Below are 19,109 nucleotides of genomic sequence, written 5' to 3' on the forward strand. Positions count from 1 at the left end.
CTGGCTAACGTGGGCCACCAGTATTTAGTGCTAAGACAATGCACTGTCCGGCCAATACCCGGATGTCCAGAGGAGGGTGACGTGTGAGCCCAGTAAATGAGTCTATCCCGAATCTCGAGCGGAACGTACTTCCGACCCTCAGGACACTGTGGAGGGATGGGGACGGTACGCAACGCTCGCTCGATTTCGGCATCGACCTCCCACACCACCGGTGCCACAAGACAAGACTCCGGTAGTATGGGAGTAGGCTCAACGGACCTCTCCTCCGTGTCATACCGCCGGGACAGCGCATCTGCCTTACCATTCTGGGACCCAGGGATGTACGTGATTTTAAATACGAACCTGGTGAGAAACATATTCCATCGAGCCTGGCGAGGGTTCAGTCTCCTCGCTGCCCGGATGTACTCCAGGTTCCGATGGTCAGTCAAAATGAGGAAAGGGTGTTGAGCCCCCTCAAGCCAATGCCTCCACACCTTAAGGGCCTGAACTACAGCTAACAGCTCCCTGTCCCCCATGTCATAATTACGCTCCGCCGGGCGGAGCTTTTTTGAGTAAAAAGCACAGGGGCGGAGTTTAGGTGGCGTGCCGGACCGTTGAGAGAGAACGGCCCCTATACCGGCCTCAGACGCGTCCACCTCGACCTGAAAAGGTAATGCGGGATCCGGATGCGCCAGCACCGGAGCCGACGTAAACAGGTCCTTCAGTCTCCTAAAGGCCCTGTCCGCATCAGCTGACCACTGCAGGCGCACCGGACCCCCTTTCAGAAGGGACGTGATGGGAGCTGCCACCTGTCCAAAACCCCGGATAAACCTCCGGTAGTAATTCGCAAAGCCCAAGAACTGCTGCACCTCTTTGACAGTGGTTGGGGTTTGCCAATTACGCACAGCGGACACACGATCCACCTCCATTCTCACCCCTGACGCGGACAACCGATAACCCAAAAAGGAGACCGACTCCTGGAAAAACAGACATTTCTCTGCCTTGACATATAGGTCGTGCTCCAACAGCCTCCTCAATACACGACGCACCAGGGTTATATGCTCGGCTCGGGTAGACGAGTACACCAGAATGTCATCAATGTACACGACCACCCCTTGCCCCTGCATATCCCGGAAAATGTCATCTACGAAGGATTGGAAGACTGATGGAGCATTCATCAACCCATATGGCATGACGAGATACTCGAAATGACCTGACGTGGTACTAAACGCTGTTTTCCATTCGTCGCCCTCCCTAATGCGCACCAAGTTATACGCGCTCCTGAGATCCAGTTTTGTGAAAAACCGCGCTCCATACAATGACTCCGTCATGGTCGCAATCAGAGGGAGTGGATAACTGTATTTCACAGTAATCTGATTGAGATCACGGTAATCGATGCACGGGCGCAACCCTCCATCCTTTTTCTTCACAAAAAAGAAGCTTGAGGAGGCGGGAGAAGTGGAGGGCCGAATGTATCCCTGTCTCAAAGATTTGGCTATGTAAGTTTCCATAGCTTTTCTCTCCTCTTGAGACAAAGGATACACGTGGCTCCGTGGGAGCGCTGCTCCTGCCTGGAGATCAATCGCACAATCCCCCTGTCTATGAGAAGTCAACTGCGTGGCCCTAGCTTTACTAAACACGAGAGCTAAATCCCCATATTCAGGCGGAATGTGCAGTGCGGGCACTTGGTTTGGACTTTCCACCGAAGTCGCCCCTACGGAAACACCCAGACATCGCCCCTCACACTGAGCAGACCACCCATTGAGAGCTCTCTGTTGCCACGAAATAGCAGGGTTATGGGTGCTTAACCAGGGAATTCCCAGCACCACCGGGTATGCAGGAGAGTCAATCAGATACAGCTGTATAGTCTCTTCATGACCCCCCTGCGCACACATCGTAATTGGTGCTGTGACCTCCCTAATCAGCCCCGACCCCAACGGGCGGCTATCTAAGGCATGAACGGGAAAAGGTTTGTCAACAGGTAGGAGAGGGATCCCTAAATCTAAACAAAACTTCCGATCAACAAAATTCCCAGCTGCGCCTGAATCTACTAGCGCCTTATGCTGGGAATGAGGTGCAACCTGTGGAAAACAAACAGGTATACAAAAGTGCGCAACAGAGAGCTCTGGGTAAGTGGGGCGTCTACTCACCTGGGAGGGCTCCCCCAGTGCGTGGCCTGTTGTCTCCTCCCTCGGGGAACCCTCCCCAGCACCTGGCCGCAGTGTGCCCTCCACGACCGCACTTGGTGCAGGAGACAGGCCCCCTCGGGCTCCTCCTCCTCCTTTCTCTAGCGCCAGCACCCCCGAGCTCCATAGGGCTCGGCTCGGAGGTGCCGGAGGGTGGAATGGACGGACCCCACTCGGGACGTCCACGGGTGGCCAGCAGGGTGTCCAGACGGATGGACATATCGACCAACTGGTCGAAGGTAAAATTGGTATCCCTGCAGGCCAACTCACGTTGAACGTCCTCCCGTAGGCTACATCGAAAATGGTCGATGAGGACCCGTTCATTCCACCCTGCGTCTGCCGCTAGAGTCCGGAACTCCAGCGCGAACGCCTGTGCGCTCCTCCTCCCCTGTCTCAGGTGGACTAGACGCTCCCCCGCCGCTTTGCCCTCAGGTGGATGGTCGAACACGGCCTTGAAGCGACGGGAGAACTCTGCGTAGGAGATGGTAGTAGCGTCCATCTTCCTCCACTCGGCGTTGGCCCATTCCAACGCCTTGCCCGTGAGACAGGAGATGAGGGCGGAAACGCTCTCGTGTCCCGAGGGCACCGGGTGTACAGTGGCCAGGTAGAGCTCCACCTGCAGGAGGAACCCCTGACACCCGGCAGCTGTTCCGTCATACGCCCTCGGGAGCGAGAGCCGAATCCCCCTGGGTTCCGGACCTGGGACTGGTGGACCGGCCGATGGGGGTGGCAGGGTAGGTGGAGGTGTGGGTACCCCTCTGGACTCCCATCGGTGCAGGGTGTTGATGACGTCCTGTAGAGCGGTCCCCAGTTGTCGTATCTGGTCATCCTGGCCGCGGACATGCTCCTCCAGCGACTCAGGCGTGGCTGTTGCTCCTGCTGATTCCATTCAAATGGTGTGTGATTCTGTCAAGGGGTGCTGAAGGTGGGTGTGGTGCAGGAATCAAACGCAGGACGCAGAAGCTAAGTCCAAAAGACTTTAGTGAAATATTCACGTAGTAAACGAGTACAATAAGCCCGGAGGCGAAATACAGGCGCACACAGGCGTCAAACAAACGGCGCACTAACATGTGCAAAAACCTCTCCAAAACAACGGAGGGAAGTACGTAGCTCAAACACCAAAACAGAAGAGCAATCACACACAACACCAAACACACACAACGAGAACTAAATAGGACACTAACGAGGACTAACTAGACACAGGTGTACAACATCAAGACAAAACCAAACGAACATGAAACATAGATCGGTGGCAGCTAGTACTCCGGGGACGACGACCGCCGAAACCTGCCCGAACCAGGAGGAGGAGCAGCCTCGGCCGAAACCGTGACATAAGGACTGACTATCTATCAGGATATGAGATATGACTGACCATCTAACACAATATGTTAAGGACTGACTATCTATCAGGATATGAGATATTACTGACCATCTAACAGAATATATTAAGGACTGACTATCTATCAGGATATGAGATATGACTGACCATCTAACAGAATATGTCATTTCCTGATAGATAGTCAGTCCTTAACATATTCTGTTAGATGGTCAGTAATACCTCATATCCTGATAGATAGTCAGTCCTTAACATATTCTGTTAGATGGTCAGTCCTTCTCATATCCTGATAGATAGTCAGTCCTTAACATATTCTGTTAGATGGTCAGTAATATCTCATATCCTGATAGATAGTCAGTCCTTAACATATTCTGTTAGATGGTCAGTCCTTCTTATATCCTGATAGATAGTCAGTCCTTAACATATTCTGTTAGATGGTCAGTCATACCTCATATCCTGATAGATAGTCAGTCCTTAATATATTCTGTTAGATGGTCAGTCCTTCTCATATCCTGATAGATAGTCAGTCCTTAACATATTGTGTTAGATGGTCTGTCATATCTCACTCACTACAAATGCTATTGGCTTCTATCCATAGCTCACTTTACATTCCAACTCCGAATTATAATTTCACGAGGTCTCGTCCAAAGCCAAAACCTGTTCTCTCATCGTGCTATTTCTCTAAAATGCCTTGAGTCATAAAGTCACGTAGGCTAAATTAAATTCTACAGCCCAGCTGAAGCTCTTTGCCTCCAGCAGTTCTAAAAACACACGTTATGACAAAACGTTTTCCTAGCTGGAGTTCTGACAAACAAGTCATGAGCTGATCCCTCATGCATAACAATACACCGCCAAATGGAATAAAAAGTTAGTGAGATGAGGGACATTTACACACAAAACACACACACGCACGCGCTCACGAACGCAAATGCACGCAAGAACACGCACGCACACGCACAAAAAATGCACACACACACACAAACACACACACACACACACACACACACAAACACACACTGATTTGCGTTGTTTCTCATTCCAGAGGTTGGGCAGTTGTACATCACTTCTTCTTTTGACCTCAGTGGGCAGGGGTTGGAGGGAGACGGAGGGCGGGGTTGGAGGGAGACGGAGGCGGGGGTTGGAGGAGACGGAGGCGGGGGTGGAGGGGAGACGGAGGGCGGGGGTGGAGGGAGACGGAGGGCGGGGGTGGAGGGAGACGGAGGGCGGGGGAGACGAGGGCGGGGTGGAGGGAGACGGAGGGCGGGAGTCTTGATGTGTCTTGATCGATCGTAATCTCTCACCATAACTACATGGTGTTGTATCGACCACTATTCTATTCAATATTTACATCTTTATTGATTACTAATTAATGACACTCCCTGAATTACACTCCCTTTCATAAATGCTTATTGACTGTGGTGAAAACACAGTTTGAACTCAGTGATATGCTATTGAGTCATACTATTGTTCTTTCTCTAACAACGGACATGCTGTTGAGGAAAGGGGAATGGGGGATACCTAGTCAGTTGTACAACTGAAAGCATTCAACGTAAATGTGTCTTCCACATTTAACCCTTCTGAATCAGAGAGGTGCGGGGGGGCCTCCTTAATCGACGTCCACGTCATCGGCGCCCGGGGACCGGACCAAATCTCAACTAGGGCTGTTGCGGTGACCGTATTACCGCCACACCGGGCAGTCAAGAGTCATGGGCTGCATTCCAAACACTTAAAAGACACACCCTCTCCCCTCAGCCCTCAAATGAAGTGGACACTTCTGATGACGTATCATGACGTCTGACGAGTTGACACTTGCAGGGCAAGGGAAGAAAGAATACATTTTAAATGGACCTCTCTTGCCCGGAAATGTTTCAAATCCGGGAAATGAAGTCTAAAATAATTTTGCTTACTGGGGTAGCTAGTGTGTGTGTGTGTGTGTGTGTGTGTGTTTTTTTCAGGCTCCGGACTCATTGTTGTTCCTGGAAGGCCAGCTCTCAGGCAGATACACAGACACATGCACACACACCTTCTAAATGCACACACCTTCTAAATGCACACACCTTCTAAATGCACACACCTTCTAAATACACACACCTTCTAAATCCACACATCTTGTAAATACACAAACCTTCTAAATGCACACACCTTCTAAATACACACAACTTCTAAATACACACACCATCCAAAATGGCTTATACGCTTGCCACAGACCGACAGAGCAGAGAAGAGGATTGGACCAACAAGGTGTGGTGTGAACTCCTGAGTGGCGCAGTGGTCTAAGGTACTGCATCGCAGTGCTAACTGCCACTAGATCCTGGTTTGTATCCAGGCTCTGTCGCAGCCGGCCGCGACCGGGAGACTCATGGGCGGCGCACAATTGGCCCAGCGTCGTCCAGGGTAGGGGAGGGAATGGCCGGCAGGGATGTAGCTCAGTTGATAGAGCATGGCGTTTGCAACGCCAGGGTTGTGGGTTCGTTTCCCACGGGGGGCCAGTATAAAAAAAATATGTATTCACTAACTGTAAGTCGCTCTGGATAAGAGCGTCTGCTAAATGACTAAAATGTAAATGTAAAATGTGTTAGCTGCTTTCAGAGAGATGCCTGTGTGTGTGTAAGACCCTTTCAATGTTGCAGATAATGACAAACACGCTCACTGAGGATCCCAAAATCCCCCCCTTTAATCTCTACAGTGGTAGCATTTGGAGTGTAGGTGTGTGATTATTCCCATGAGAATGCTGACTGCAGTGGGAAATACCTTGTTTCTCTAGACACTATCTGTTGTGTGGTGGAATGTTATTATGGAGGGTTGTCTGATGCCAATGGGTGGGTGGGGTAGTGAGGTATGTATCTGACTTGTCAGTGGGTGTGTGGGGTAGTGAGGTATGTACAGCGGGGAAAAAAAGTTCTCCCACTTAAAAAGATGAGAGAGGCCTGTAATTTTCATCATAGGTACACGTCAACTATGACAGACAAATTGAGAATTTTTTTCTCCAGAAAATCACATTGTAGGATTTTTAATGAATTTATTTGCAAATTATGGTGGAAAATAAGTATTTCATCACCTACAAACAAGCAAGATTTCTGGCTCTCACAGACCTCTAACTTCTTCTTTAAGAGGCTCCTCTGTCCTCCACTCGTTACCTGTATTAATGGCACCTGTTTGAACTTGTTATCAGTATAAAAGACACCTGTCCACAACCTCAAACAGTCACACTCCAAACTCCACTATGGCCAAGACCAAAGAGCTGTCAAAGGACACCAGAAACAAAATTGTAGACCTGCACCAGGCTGGGAAGACTGAATCTGCAATAGGTAAGCAGCTTGGTTTGAAGAAATCAACTGTGGGAGCAGTTATTAGGAAATGGAAGACATACAAGACCACTGATAATCTCCCTCGATCTGGGGCTCCACGCAAGAACTCACCCTGTGGGGTCAAAATGTTCACAAGAACGGTGAGAAAAAGTCCCAGAACCACACGGGGGGACCTAGTGAATGACCTGCAGAGAGCTGGGACCAAAGTAACAAAGCCTACCATCAGTAACATACTACGCTGCCAGGGACTCAAATCCTGCAGTGCCAGACGTGTCCCCCTGCTTAAGCCAGTACATGTCCAGGCCCGTCTGAAGTTTGCTAGAGTGCATTTGGATGATCCAGAAGAGGATTGGGAGAATGTCCAATGGTCAGATGAAACCAAAATATAACTTTTTGGTAAAAACTCAACTTGTCGTGTTTGGAGGACAAAGAATGCCGAGTTGCATCCAAAGAACACCATACCTACTGTGAAGCATGGGGGTGGAAACATCATGCTTTGGGGCTGTTTTTCTGCAAAGGGACCAGGACGATTGATCCGTGTAAAGGAAAGAATGAATGGGGCCATGTATCGTGAGATTGTGAGTGAAAACCTCCTTCCATCAGCAAGGGCATTGAAGATGAAACGTGGCTGGGTCTTTCAGCATGACAATGATCCCAAACACACCGCCCGGGCAACGAAGGAGTGGCTTCGTAAGAAGCATTTCATGGTCCTGGAGTGGCCTAGCCAGTCTCCAGATCTCAACCCCATTGAAAATCTTTGGAGGGAGTTGAAAGTCCGTGTTGCCCAGCGACAGCCCCAAAACATCACTGCCCTAGAGGAGATCTGCATGGAGGAATGGGCCAAAATACCAGCAACAGTGTGTGAAAACCTTGTGAAGTCTTACAGAAAACGTTTGACCTGTGTCATTGCCAACAAAGGGTGTATAACAAAGTATTGAGAAACTTTTGTTATTGACCAAATACTTATTTTCCACCATAATTTGCTAATAAATTCATAAAAAATCCTACAATGTGATTTTCTGGAATATTTTTTCTGATTTTGTCTGTCATAGTTGACGTGTACCTATGATGAAAATTACAGGCCTCTCTCATCTTTTTAAGTGGGAGAACTTACACAATTGGTGGCTGACTAAATACTTTTTTCCCCCACTGTATGTATGTGACTTGTCAGTGGGTGTGTGGGGTAGTGAGGTATATATGTGACTTGTCAATTTGTGGGTGGGGTAGTGAGGTATGTCTGTGACTTGTAAGTGGATGGGTGTGGTAGAGAGGTATGCCTATGACTTGTCAGTTTGTGGGTGGGGTATTGAGTTATGTCTGTGACTTGTAAGTGGGTGGGTGGGGTATTGAGTTATGTCTGTGACTTGTCAGTGGGTGGGTGGGGTAGTGAGGTAGGTCTGTGACTTTTCAGTGGACTGGTGGGGAAGTGAGCTATGTCTGTGACTTGTCAGTGGGTGTGTGGGGTAGTGAGGAATGTCTGTGACTTTTGAGTGGCTGGGGTTGTGATGTATGTATCTGACATGTCAGTGGGTGGGTGGGGTATTGAGTTATGTCTATGACTTGTAAGTGGGTGGGTGGGGTAGTGAGGTATGTCTTTGACTTGTCAGTGGGTGGTTTGGGTAGTGAGCTATGTCTGTGACTTTTCAGTGGGCTGGTGGGGTATTGAGTTATGTCTGTGACTTTTGAGTGGCTGGGGTAGTGATGTATGTATCTGACTTGTCAGTGGGTTGGTGGGGTAGTGAGGTAAGTCTGTGATTTGGCAGTGAGTGGGTGGGTTAGTGAGGTATGTTTGTGACTTGTCAGTGGGTGGGGTAGCAGGTAGTGGGGTATGTATGTGGGTGGGGTTGTGAGGTATGTCTGTGACTTGTCAGTGGGTATGTGGGGTAGTGAGGTATGCCTATGACTTGTCAGAGGGTGGGGTAGTGAGGCATGTGCCTGACTTTTAATTGGGTGGGTGGGGTAGTGAGGTATGTCTGTGACGTCAGTTGGTGTGTTGGGTAGTGAGGTTTGTCTGTGACTTGCTAGTGGGTGTTTGGGGTAGTGAGGTACATCTGTGACTTGTCAGTTGGTGGGTGGGGTAGTGAGGTACATATGTGACTTGTCAGTGGGTGGGTTGGTACTCTCTGAGATGTAACATTATGGATTCAATATCAATAGACCAATTAATGGTCCTGTGTGGCTCAGTCGGTCGAGCATGGCACTTGCAACTCCAGGGTTGTGGGTTTCATTCCCACGGGGGACCAGTTAAAATTAAAATGTATGCACTCACTACTGTAAGTCACTCTGGATAGAGCATCTACTGAAATGTAAAATGGAAATGACCGGTTCGCTCGTTCTGAACAAGTTAATTATGTACAATTCCTTGTGGAAGACAGGAGCAATGGTATTTTTAGCACTAAATCACATGCTCACAAAGCACTTAGCCAACACACCCATCTTTTGTGTTTGAGGTTGACTTTGTCTTGAAAATAGTCTGCATTCGCTGAGGTCACAAAAGACACTGCATTCATAGAAGTTTAACAATAGAAATCTGCATACAAACGACTGAGAAAGAAAAACATTTTCAAAATTTAAGAAAATAAAATCATTTTCTCCTGTAGTTTTTATTTTACATTACATCCCGGAACATTTTCATACTAGCAATATTTACATTGTCTTCTCACAAGACATACAGGACATTTTGTTGTATTTTTTTTTTCTTCAGAATATCACAATACTTAGAGAAACATGACCACCCTGGTATTGAAGAATGCTTAGAAACATCCTGTTAAAACCTCATAGTTACGTTCACAGAAACCATCCGCTTATCAGATTTAGCATTGTTACATAGACGGAGATCCTCAGCCTATCAGATTTAGCATTGTTACATAGACGGAGATCCTCAGCCTATCAGATTTAGCATTGTTACATAGACGGAGATCCTCAGCCTATCAGGTTTAGAGTTGGGAGAAACAACAGCATCAACATTCATGTTAAACCGTATTAAACAGAACAATAGCAGGTTCACTAAAGAGCCAGATAAAACACATCATTTGAATGACAATGCTACAGAACAGAACACAACGCATTTATCAGATTTATCAGAAATAAAAAAGTTTTCCCTCAAAAAGGTAAACAAACAAACAAACTAATACGGTATTCATATAAGGACAGCCTCAAGTCTCAGCAGGAGATGAACACTGTGACAAACACATAAGCACACATACACCCTCTCTCAGTAGAAGTTTACAGTGTTGGTCATCATCATAACATATGCATGCACAAACATTTTATAATGGTGATCTGAAAGAATCCAACGGACGAGAGACAAATCTTAATCAATAGCTCTGCCACAAACTGGTGGGGCTAAACGGTTGCCATGGGAACACACTGTAAAAGGGGTCATAGCTGGATCATAAGGCCAAAGGTCATGTAACAGGAACAGGAAGTAATCACGTCTTAACAACAGGGGGGTTCAGTTAGGTAGTGAATGAAGCTAGTGCTACGGCCAAAAACACCAAATCAATTAAGCCACAATGGGTTGTTATCTGGGGCTGCCATCCACCTTCTGCCTGTTTCTAGTGTGTGTGTGTGTCTAGTGTGTGTGTGTGTGTGTGTGTGTGTGCCTGCGTGTGCATGGCCTCAGTGTCTAGTCTAGTGAAGAAGAAGTCTATTGATAATGGTCAGACAAAATGAGCCTGGTGGTCCCAACTGGCGAGACAATGCCCATAGGAGTTGGAAAACAAGATGGCCGCTGACTGCTGCTGTTGAAATAACTGCCACTGCCAACAGCTGCCATTGAATAAGTTTTAATAGCAGCCATTATAGCAAAACACTTCCCAACCATTTCCCTCAGGAGCCAAGCCGACATGGTTAATCTTCATCAGTGGACGGTGCTGAAATTGTCTTTCCTGTTTAGATCTCCAATGCATCCCAAGTAGAACCCCATTCCCTACATAGTACACTACTTTTGATCGGGGCACCATGTAGGAAATAGGGTGTCATTTGATCAGGGCACCATGTAGGAAATAGGGTGTCATTTGCATCCCAAATGTTTTGTTAGCTGAGAGCTACGGCCAGGCAAATGCAGTTTTTACTCATCATTACACTCGACTGGAAAACTGGCCAACAGGCGAATTGGGTTGTAGGTTACTATTTTTGGGCTATGCTCTAGAGAGTTGCTGATTCTCTCTTACAGAGAAAACCATTATAGGGAGCTAATTGTGACCGATAAATGTCAGTTATGACTAATGCATGACCTGAGAGAGAGAGAGAGAGAGAGAGAGAGAGCTGTAAGTGTATAGAGTTGGGTTAAAATATTATATACACTACCGTTCAAAAGTTTGGGGTCACTTAGAAATGTCCATGTTTTCGAAAGAAAAGCAATTTATTTGTCCATTAAAATAACATCAAATTGATCAGAAATACAGTGTAGACATTGTTGTAAATGGCTATTGTAGCTGGAAACGGCTGATTTTTAATGGAATATCTACATAGGCGTACAAAGGCCCATTATCAGCAACCATCCATCCTGTGTTCCAATGGCACGTTGTGTTTGCTAATCCAAGTTTATCATTTTAAAAGGCTAATTGATCATTAGAAAACCCTTTTGCAATTATGTTAGCACAGCTGAAAACTGCTGTGCTGGCCTTCTTGAGACTAGTTGAGTATCTGGAGCATCAGCAATTGTGGGTTCGATTACAGGCTCAAAATGGCCAGAAATAAATAACTTTCTTCTGAAACTCGTCCTTCTATTCTTGTTCTGAGAAATGAAGGATATTCCATGCGAGAAATTGCCAAGAAACTGAAGATCTCATACAACGCTGTGTACTACTCCCTTCACAGAACAGCGCAAACTGTCTCTAACCAGAATAGAAAGAGGAGTGGGAGGCCCCGGTGCACAACTGAGCAAGATGACAAATACATTAGAGTGTCTAGTTTGAGAAACAGACCCCTCACAGGTCCTCAACTGGCAGCTTCATTAAATAGTACCCACAAAACACCAGTCTCAACGTCAACAGTGAAGAGGCGACTCCGGGATGCTGACCTTCTAGGCAGAGTTGCAAAGAAAAAGCCATATCTCAGACTGGCCAATAAAAAGAATAGATAAAGATGGGCAGTCTGAGATATGGCTTTTTCTTTGCAACTCTGCCTAGAAGGTCAGCATCCCGGAGTCGCCTCTTCACTGTTGTCGTTGAGACTGGTGTTTTGCGGGTACTATTTAATGAAGCTGCCAGTTGAGGACCTATGAGGCGCCTGTTTCTCAGCCACTAGACTGGATGTGTTGACACTAGACTGGATGTGCAGACACTGTGCTGTAACACCTGCAATACTGGAAACATCAAGAGAAATACAGGCTTCTGTCTACTACTAAGTATCCATGCTTTGTTCGAGGGCTGGTCGACTGTTCGGCCAAGCCAGTCAGTAGAGCTGAATACACATTCAGGCAGGGGTTAGTGAAGGTGCCACATAAAAAACGCTAGCATTGGATGAGGGAGGGAAGTCAGAACGGACCAAAACAAGACATTATTAGATAGATCTCATGGCGTTTCTCTTTGATGGACTTACATTGGTACCGCTTTAGGGAGAGAAACAACTTCCGAACTGTGCATCTCTCCCCAGTATCTCTCCGGTTCACCTGCAGAGAGCAGGAAATGAGCTTTTTTTCCTCCTTTTTATTCATACACTGTAATTCAATTCATGCCAACACAGATTGTTCAGTTAGAAAATAAACACACAATAATTATGTCTGATAGGATTGTGAGACCTGTCAATGTTTGGCAGCTTTGCTTTCTTGTTGTCATGTCAACAAACAGTAATTCATAGTTTTGAGTTTGTTGACAATAGTCTAGATAGTCTCCTTTTTTAAGATGAAAACATGCCTTTGGCCAGACAGAAATGTTTTATCTGACTTTAAAGTTCTGAAAGTCAGAAAGCAATAAGGACCTGTTATATGACAATACCATCAGTGGGAAGAGGGCTCTCTCTGTCTCTGTCTCTGTCTCTCTCTGTCTCTCTCTCACTCCTTTTCTCTCGCTACCTCTCCCCCCGTGCCTCCCTCCCTCCCTCCCTCCCCGTGCCTCCCTCCCCCCTCCCTCCCTCCCTCCCTCCCTCCCTCCCTCCCTCCCTCTTTCTTTCTAAAAGGATCTCAGACGAGGTGCTTCATGTTGACAGAGAACCACCCGGCGTTAAGCCTTAGAACCAGGCCAATTGAAGAATCATTTGATTGGTACATTGAAAAAAAAATAAGGGGTAGTCAGGTAGTAGCAGGGGCTCCAAATAGTTCACATTTTCAAACCCTGTTTAGATGTTCAGACGACACAGAGAACTCAAGGTTTTTAGTGTTTCAGTTTATAATCCTCCCAGTGAGTCCTCCAGACACCGGGGCCCCTTGAAGTTCCTCCATTCGCTAAATTCTCAGTAATTGGCGTCCATGTTTTTCCCTGTCTGTTCCCTCCCCGTCTCCGTCTCTGTTTCTGTAACGGTTTGTAGGATGTTGGAGGAACACAGCAGAGATCAAAGACCCTACAGGGGGGGTGAAGACAACGGAACAGAACAGCGGAACGGCAGAATGCAATTCTCTTCAACTTAACTCGGGTCCCAGAGAAATATGTATTTTTTCTGTCTGTCCTGGTTTCCCCTTGCTCTCCTCCTCCTCCTCCTCCTCCTCCTCCTTGGCCTTCTCAGTCTCTTCATCTAATCTTTGCTGACAGGGGAGGGAGGCTGAAGGGGATAGAGAGATGGAGGGATGGAGAGATGGAGGGATGGAGAGATAGAGGGATGGAGAGATGGAGGGATGGAGAGATGGAGGGATGGAGAGATGGGGGGATAGAGAGATGGAGGGATGGAGAGATGGAGGGATGGAGAGAGATGGAGGGAGAGAGAGATGGAGGGATGGAGAGATGGGGGGATAGAGAGATGTAGGGATGGAGAGATGGGGGGATAGAGAGATGGAGGAATGGAGAGATGGAGGGATGGAGAGATGGAGGGATGGAGGGATGGAGAGATGGAGGGATGGAGGGAGAGAGGGATGGAGGGATGGAGAGATGGAGGAATGAGAGATGGAGGGATAGAGAGATGGAGGGATGGAGAGATGGAGGGATAGAGAGAGAAGGAAAGAAATGAACACGTCCCAAAAACTTTTTCCATTGTCAGGAGCGCTGTTATGTTCCGGAGAGGGGCAGAGTGGTGGTTCCTCCTTCCTCTCCTCTTCTGTGGTTCTGTGGTTCCTCTGGTAGTCCGGGAGAAGACCGGAGGGATGGAGGGATGGAGGGAGAAGGAGGACTATGTCCCCAAAAGGTTTCCATGGCAGTGGCAGTGTACCATTCCCGGAAGAGACAGTTCCTAGTTCTCCTGCTTCTCCCCCCGGTGGTCTGGTCCGGGAGGTCAGGCGCTGCTATACGTGTCCAGGCTTGGAGAGGTAGGCGATGAGGGCCACCACTACCCCAACGTAGACGCCTGTCCCGATGGTGATGGAGAGGGCCGCCAGGAACAGCGCCCTCCGGGATGCGATGCTCGCCAGCGGGAAGTCACCCTTCTTCACTGCCTTACTGGTCTGGAACAAGGGAACAGAGGAGAGAAGGATGAGTGAGATATGGGAGGAAGTTAAGAAGGATGAGTGAGAGATGAAAGATGGGAAGAGAGAGGGATGGGAGGGAGGGAGGGAGGAAGGGAGGGAGGGGAAGGAGGGGAAGGAGAGATGGATGGGAGGGAGGGAGGGGAGGAGAGAGGGAGGGAGGGGAGGGAGGGAGGGAGGGAGGGAGGGAGGGAGGGAGGGAGGGAGGGAGGGAAGGAGGGAGGGAGGGAGGGAGGGCGGGATCATCGCCTTGGAGACACAATGGAACTGTGGAAAAGCTAATGGATTGTGGGATTGAAAAATGGCATTTAGAATCATATGATGTAAGACAGGTGAAAATTGTAGTTAGGATTAAACAAGTCTTGGGACATAAGATTTGAAAACTGGCAGTTAGGAGTAGTCAAGCCTTGTGAGATACAGGTAACTGCCGAAATAAAGCAAACACTTGAGTAAATGAATATATTGAATGCATGTGCTTCCACACAGGTGTGGTTCCTGAGCAATTCCTAAGCAATTAACATCCCATTATGCTTAGTATAAAAAAGCTAGGCAGGCCCAGTTGCCCATTAGTTTGGCTACCATGACTATGTCCCCATAGGATGACAATGCCCCCATCCACAGGGCACGAGTGGTCACTGAATGATTTGATGACTATGAAAACGATGTAACCTCCCGAGTGGCGCAGTGCTAGCTGTGCCACTAGAGATCCTGGTTCGAATCCAGGCTCTGTCGTAGCCGACCGGGAGACCCATGGTGCGGCGCACAATTGGCCCAGGGTAGGGGAGGGAATGGCCGGCAGGGATGTAGCTCAGTTGGTAGAGCATGGCGTTTGCAACGCCAGGGTTGTGGGTTCGATTCCCACGGAGGGCCAGTATGTAAAAATAATAATGTATGCACTAACTGTAAGTCGCTCTGGATAAGAGTGTCTGCTAAATGACGTAAATGTAAACCATGGCCGTCTCAGTCCCCAGATCTCAACCCAATTGAACACTTACGGGAGATTCTGGAGCGGCGCCCGAGACAGTGTTTTCCATCAACAGAACACGTAGAATGGTGTTGCATCCCTCCAATAGAGTTCCAGACACTTGTAGAATCTATGCCAAGGCACCCTGAAGTTGTTTGGCTCGTGGTGGCCCAACATCCTATTAAGACACTTTATGTTGGTGTTTTCTTTATTTTGGCAGTTACCTGTAGGTGCAGCCTCAAAGGAAGCCAGAGAACGGATTGGTGAACGATGAACGATGTCTACTGATGTTGCATTCATTTTCAGCGTAAAATACTTTGACATGACTAGCGGGTTTTCTGAGAGGTGATGCAGAGAATACCAATTTCTCTATGGGAGTTGTGGACGACTCTTACCAGAACAATAAATAGCTAGCTGTCTGTCAGTCAAATCCTGCCAATTATTCGGAAGAAAACATGTCTTAAGAGATTTTGAGAATGACGAACGATGATTTTGGATGTGTCGTTCATTTTTTAAAACTGCTTTAAAATGTACATAACAAGTGGTTTTCTGAGGAGGATAGAATACGACTCCTCCTGGAGTGATGAACGACTCCTGAACAATGAATAATTTTGAAAGCAAACGTAGACTACTTATTCTGCATGTTTCAAGAGATTTCGAGGCAAACAAAACATGTTAGCTCAGCTGGTAGAGCACGGCGCTTGTAACGCCAAGGTAGTGGGTTCGATCCCCGGGACCACCCATACACAAAAATGTATGCACGCATGACTGTAAGTCGCTTTGGATAAAAGCGTCTGCTAAATGGCATATTATTATTATTATTATTATGTTTTCATAAATAATTCAGTTTTTCATTCTTTAATAGCAAATTCAAATGCATTGAAAAACATGGGTATTTTATTTTGAAGGACAGGTGGGTTATTTCATACACAACTGTCAGCTCGAGTATTTACACATGGGAAGAGTAACGGTTAGCTAACACATAAATCATTTTAACCTCCTGCTTGTGTCCCAAATGTCACCCTTTTCCCTTTATAGTGTACTGCTTTTGACCAGTGGCCTATGTGCACTATGTATGGAATAGGGTGCCATTTGGGACACATCCAAGAGGCTAAATGTATTTATTTGTTAGCTAACCATTACTCTTCCAGTTGACAGTTGTGTATGAAATAACCTACCTGTACCTTCACAATAAAATAAAACAGTAGCATCATAGATGTGGCCCCATGGCCTAATGATGCTACAGTAGAATAAACAGTGCGTCAATAAACTCGAGGGGTTTAAACAGAGTTTTAATGTGACAGCAGATGTCTTTATTTGGTCTGCACACACACACACACACACACACACACACACACACACACACACACACACACACACACACACACACACACACACACACACACACACACACACACACAGACAAACAGACAAACAGGGGACTGATCTATGTTGAAGGGCAGTGGACCCACACAATAAAGGCCCTCTAATTTAATCTATTTAATGAAGCCGTTTATTAAACAGTCTGTAATTGATTAATCAGTCCGTAGCTCAACTTCAGATTAATAATCATGTTGTAGCATGAGGCTGGTCTCCCTGTGGACGGATTTACAGGGCTGAGTGTCAGGCTTAGAGGGATGTAGTGAATGGACGGAGTGTGTGTGTGTACGTTATGTAGTACACTGTGTGTACGTTATGTAGTACAGTGTGTGTACGTTATGTAGTACAGTGTGTGTACGTTAGCGAGAGAGAGAGAGAGAGAGAGAGAGAGAGAGAGAGAGAGAGAGAGAGAGAGAGTGTGAGAGAGAGAGAGAGAGAGCGAGAGAGAGAGAGAGAGAGAGAGAGAGAGACAGAGAGCAGAGAGAGAGAGAGAGAGAGAGAGAGAGAGAGAGAGAGAGAGAGAGAGAGAGAGAGAGAGATGCAAGTGTATAGAGTTGGGTTTCAATGCTTCACTGTACACACACCGCGTGGGTCCTGGGAATGCAGACAGACTCTTTCTCAGACAAACACTTTCTCTTACAAAAACACCCTCAACAACAAAATCTGTTCTAATCTTATTAAATCAAGAAAATCCATTAAATAACTGTCATTTGTTTGATTATGACTCATGAGTTTATTTAGACTCATGATTTATTATAATTCAGAGTTTATTAGCAAGATAAACTCTTTAGGTATCTTATTTGCATTATCAATAAATAAATTGCAGTCTATAAACTCAGAAGCAGCACAGATTGGAGGTTGTGCTTTTCTAAATCTGAAGGTCGCATTTATTAATATCTATCCAAACAAAGCACCAGGATCTATTAGAAGGGATAATTAAAGGTAATTTACTTCCCTATCTAAAACTAATGCTCAATTACACTCTCGCTTACACACACGCACACACACAAATGCTATATCTCTCTCTCTCTCTTTCCTCTATCCTCTCTCTCCTTTCTCTCCTCCTCTCTCTCTCCTCCTCTATCCTCTTCTTCTCTCTCTCTCCTCTATCCTCTTCTTCATTCTCTCTCTCCTCTATCCTCTTCTTCTCTCTCTCTCTCCTCTATCCTCTTCTTCATTCTCTCTCTCTCTCTCTCTCTCTCTTCTCTCCCTTTCTCTTCTCGCTGTTTTTTTTGCAAAGGGGAGATATGAAAACAGGGACGTTTTGGAATAGTAATGTACGGGATACATTTTGTACTGTCGTGAAGCTGTCTAACCATGTGAAACGTCAATTACTTTTTTCTACGAATATGATGTTTAATGCAACAATGATGTTGATACTATATGGATTACAATTATCATCCTGAATATGATGTTTAATGCAACAATGATGTTGATACTATATGGATTACAATTATCATCCTGAATATGATGTTTAATGCAACAATGATGTTGATACTATATGGATTACAATTATCATCCTGAATATGATGTTTAATGCAACAATGATGTTGATACTATATGGATTACAATTATCATCCTGAATATGAAGGCTATACTCACTTCATGTTACACACATAAGACACTCAACCATGCAAATTGGCTGGGTTATTATTTATTTAGACAATACACATTATAGTCATACTCTTACCCAGACATCATACAGACTCTCACTAAATTACATCCAATATCACACACGTCAACCTACTCAGATCTACTACACATATAATATCCTGACTCCATTTTCTAACATCTGTGGCATTGGCTCACAGGCAATGGAATTAAACAACTATAAGTGAACAAAAATAACACGAAAACACTAGTTGCTTTGTGCATATTGCTAGAACCTGTTTCTTGAATTCTAAACATCAGACATTTGAAATCTCTGTTTTTGACCGTCATGATACCTCTTATTGAAGTACTTTTACAAGCACTAATTATGGTAAATTTAGACAGAGAATAGTAACTAGTTATGCTAAGGGGTGTAATATAGCCAGATATAAATGGCTAAAAGAAAAGGAATATAACATGTACACTGCTCCAAAAAATAAAGGGAACACTAAAATAACACATCCTAGATCTGAATGAATGAACTAATCTTATTAAATATTTTTTTCTTTACATAGTTGAATGTGCTAACAACAAAATCACACAAATATTATCATTGGAAATCAACCCATGGAGGTCTGGATTTGGAGTCACCCTCAAAATTAAAGTGGAAAACCACACTACAGGCTGATCCAACTTTGATATAATGTCCTTAAAACAAGTCAAAATGGACTCACGGACCAGGCAAGGAGGACATTAATCAGAGAGGCAACAAAGAGACCAAAGATAACCCTGAAGGAGATGTAAAGCTGAG

General features: G+C 46.1%; 1 protein-coding gene across 1 annotated transcript in view; it reads right to left on the reverse strand.

Moving 5' to 3' along the window:
• Positions 1-13,834: 13,834 nt before the first annotated feature.
• LOC121549230 (synapse differentiation-inducing gene protein 1-like) overlaps positions 13,835-19,109 on the reverse strand; it is a 76,703-nt gene continuing 71,428 nt past the window's right edge. The window contains exon 4 of the mRNA XM_041861087.2: positions 13,835-14,343. Within this exon, the coding sequence (XP_041717021.1) occupies positions 14,185-14,343 (159 nt within the window). The 3' untranslated portion in view covers positions 13,835-14,184. The remainder of the gene's footprint in view (positions 14,344-19,109) is intronic.

This window comes from Coregonus clupeaformis, chromosome 33 (assembly GCF_020615455.1).
Source record: "Coregonus clupeaformis isolate EN_2021a chromosome 33, ASM2061545v1, whole genome shotgun sequence".
Classification (NCBI taxonomy): Eukaryota; Metazoa; Chordata; class Actinopteri; order Salmoniformes; family Salmonidae; genus Coregonus; species Coregonus clupeaformis.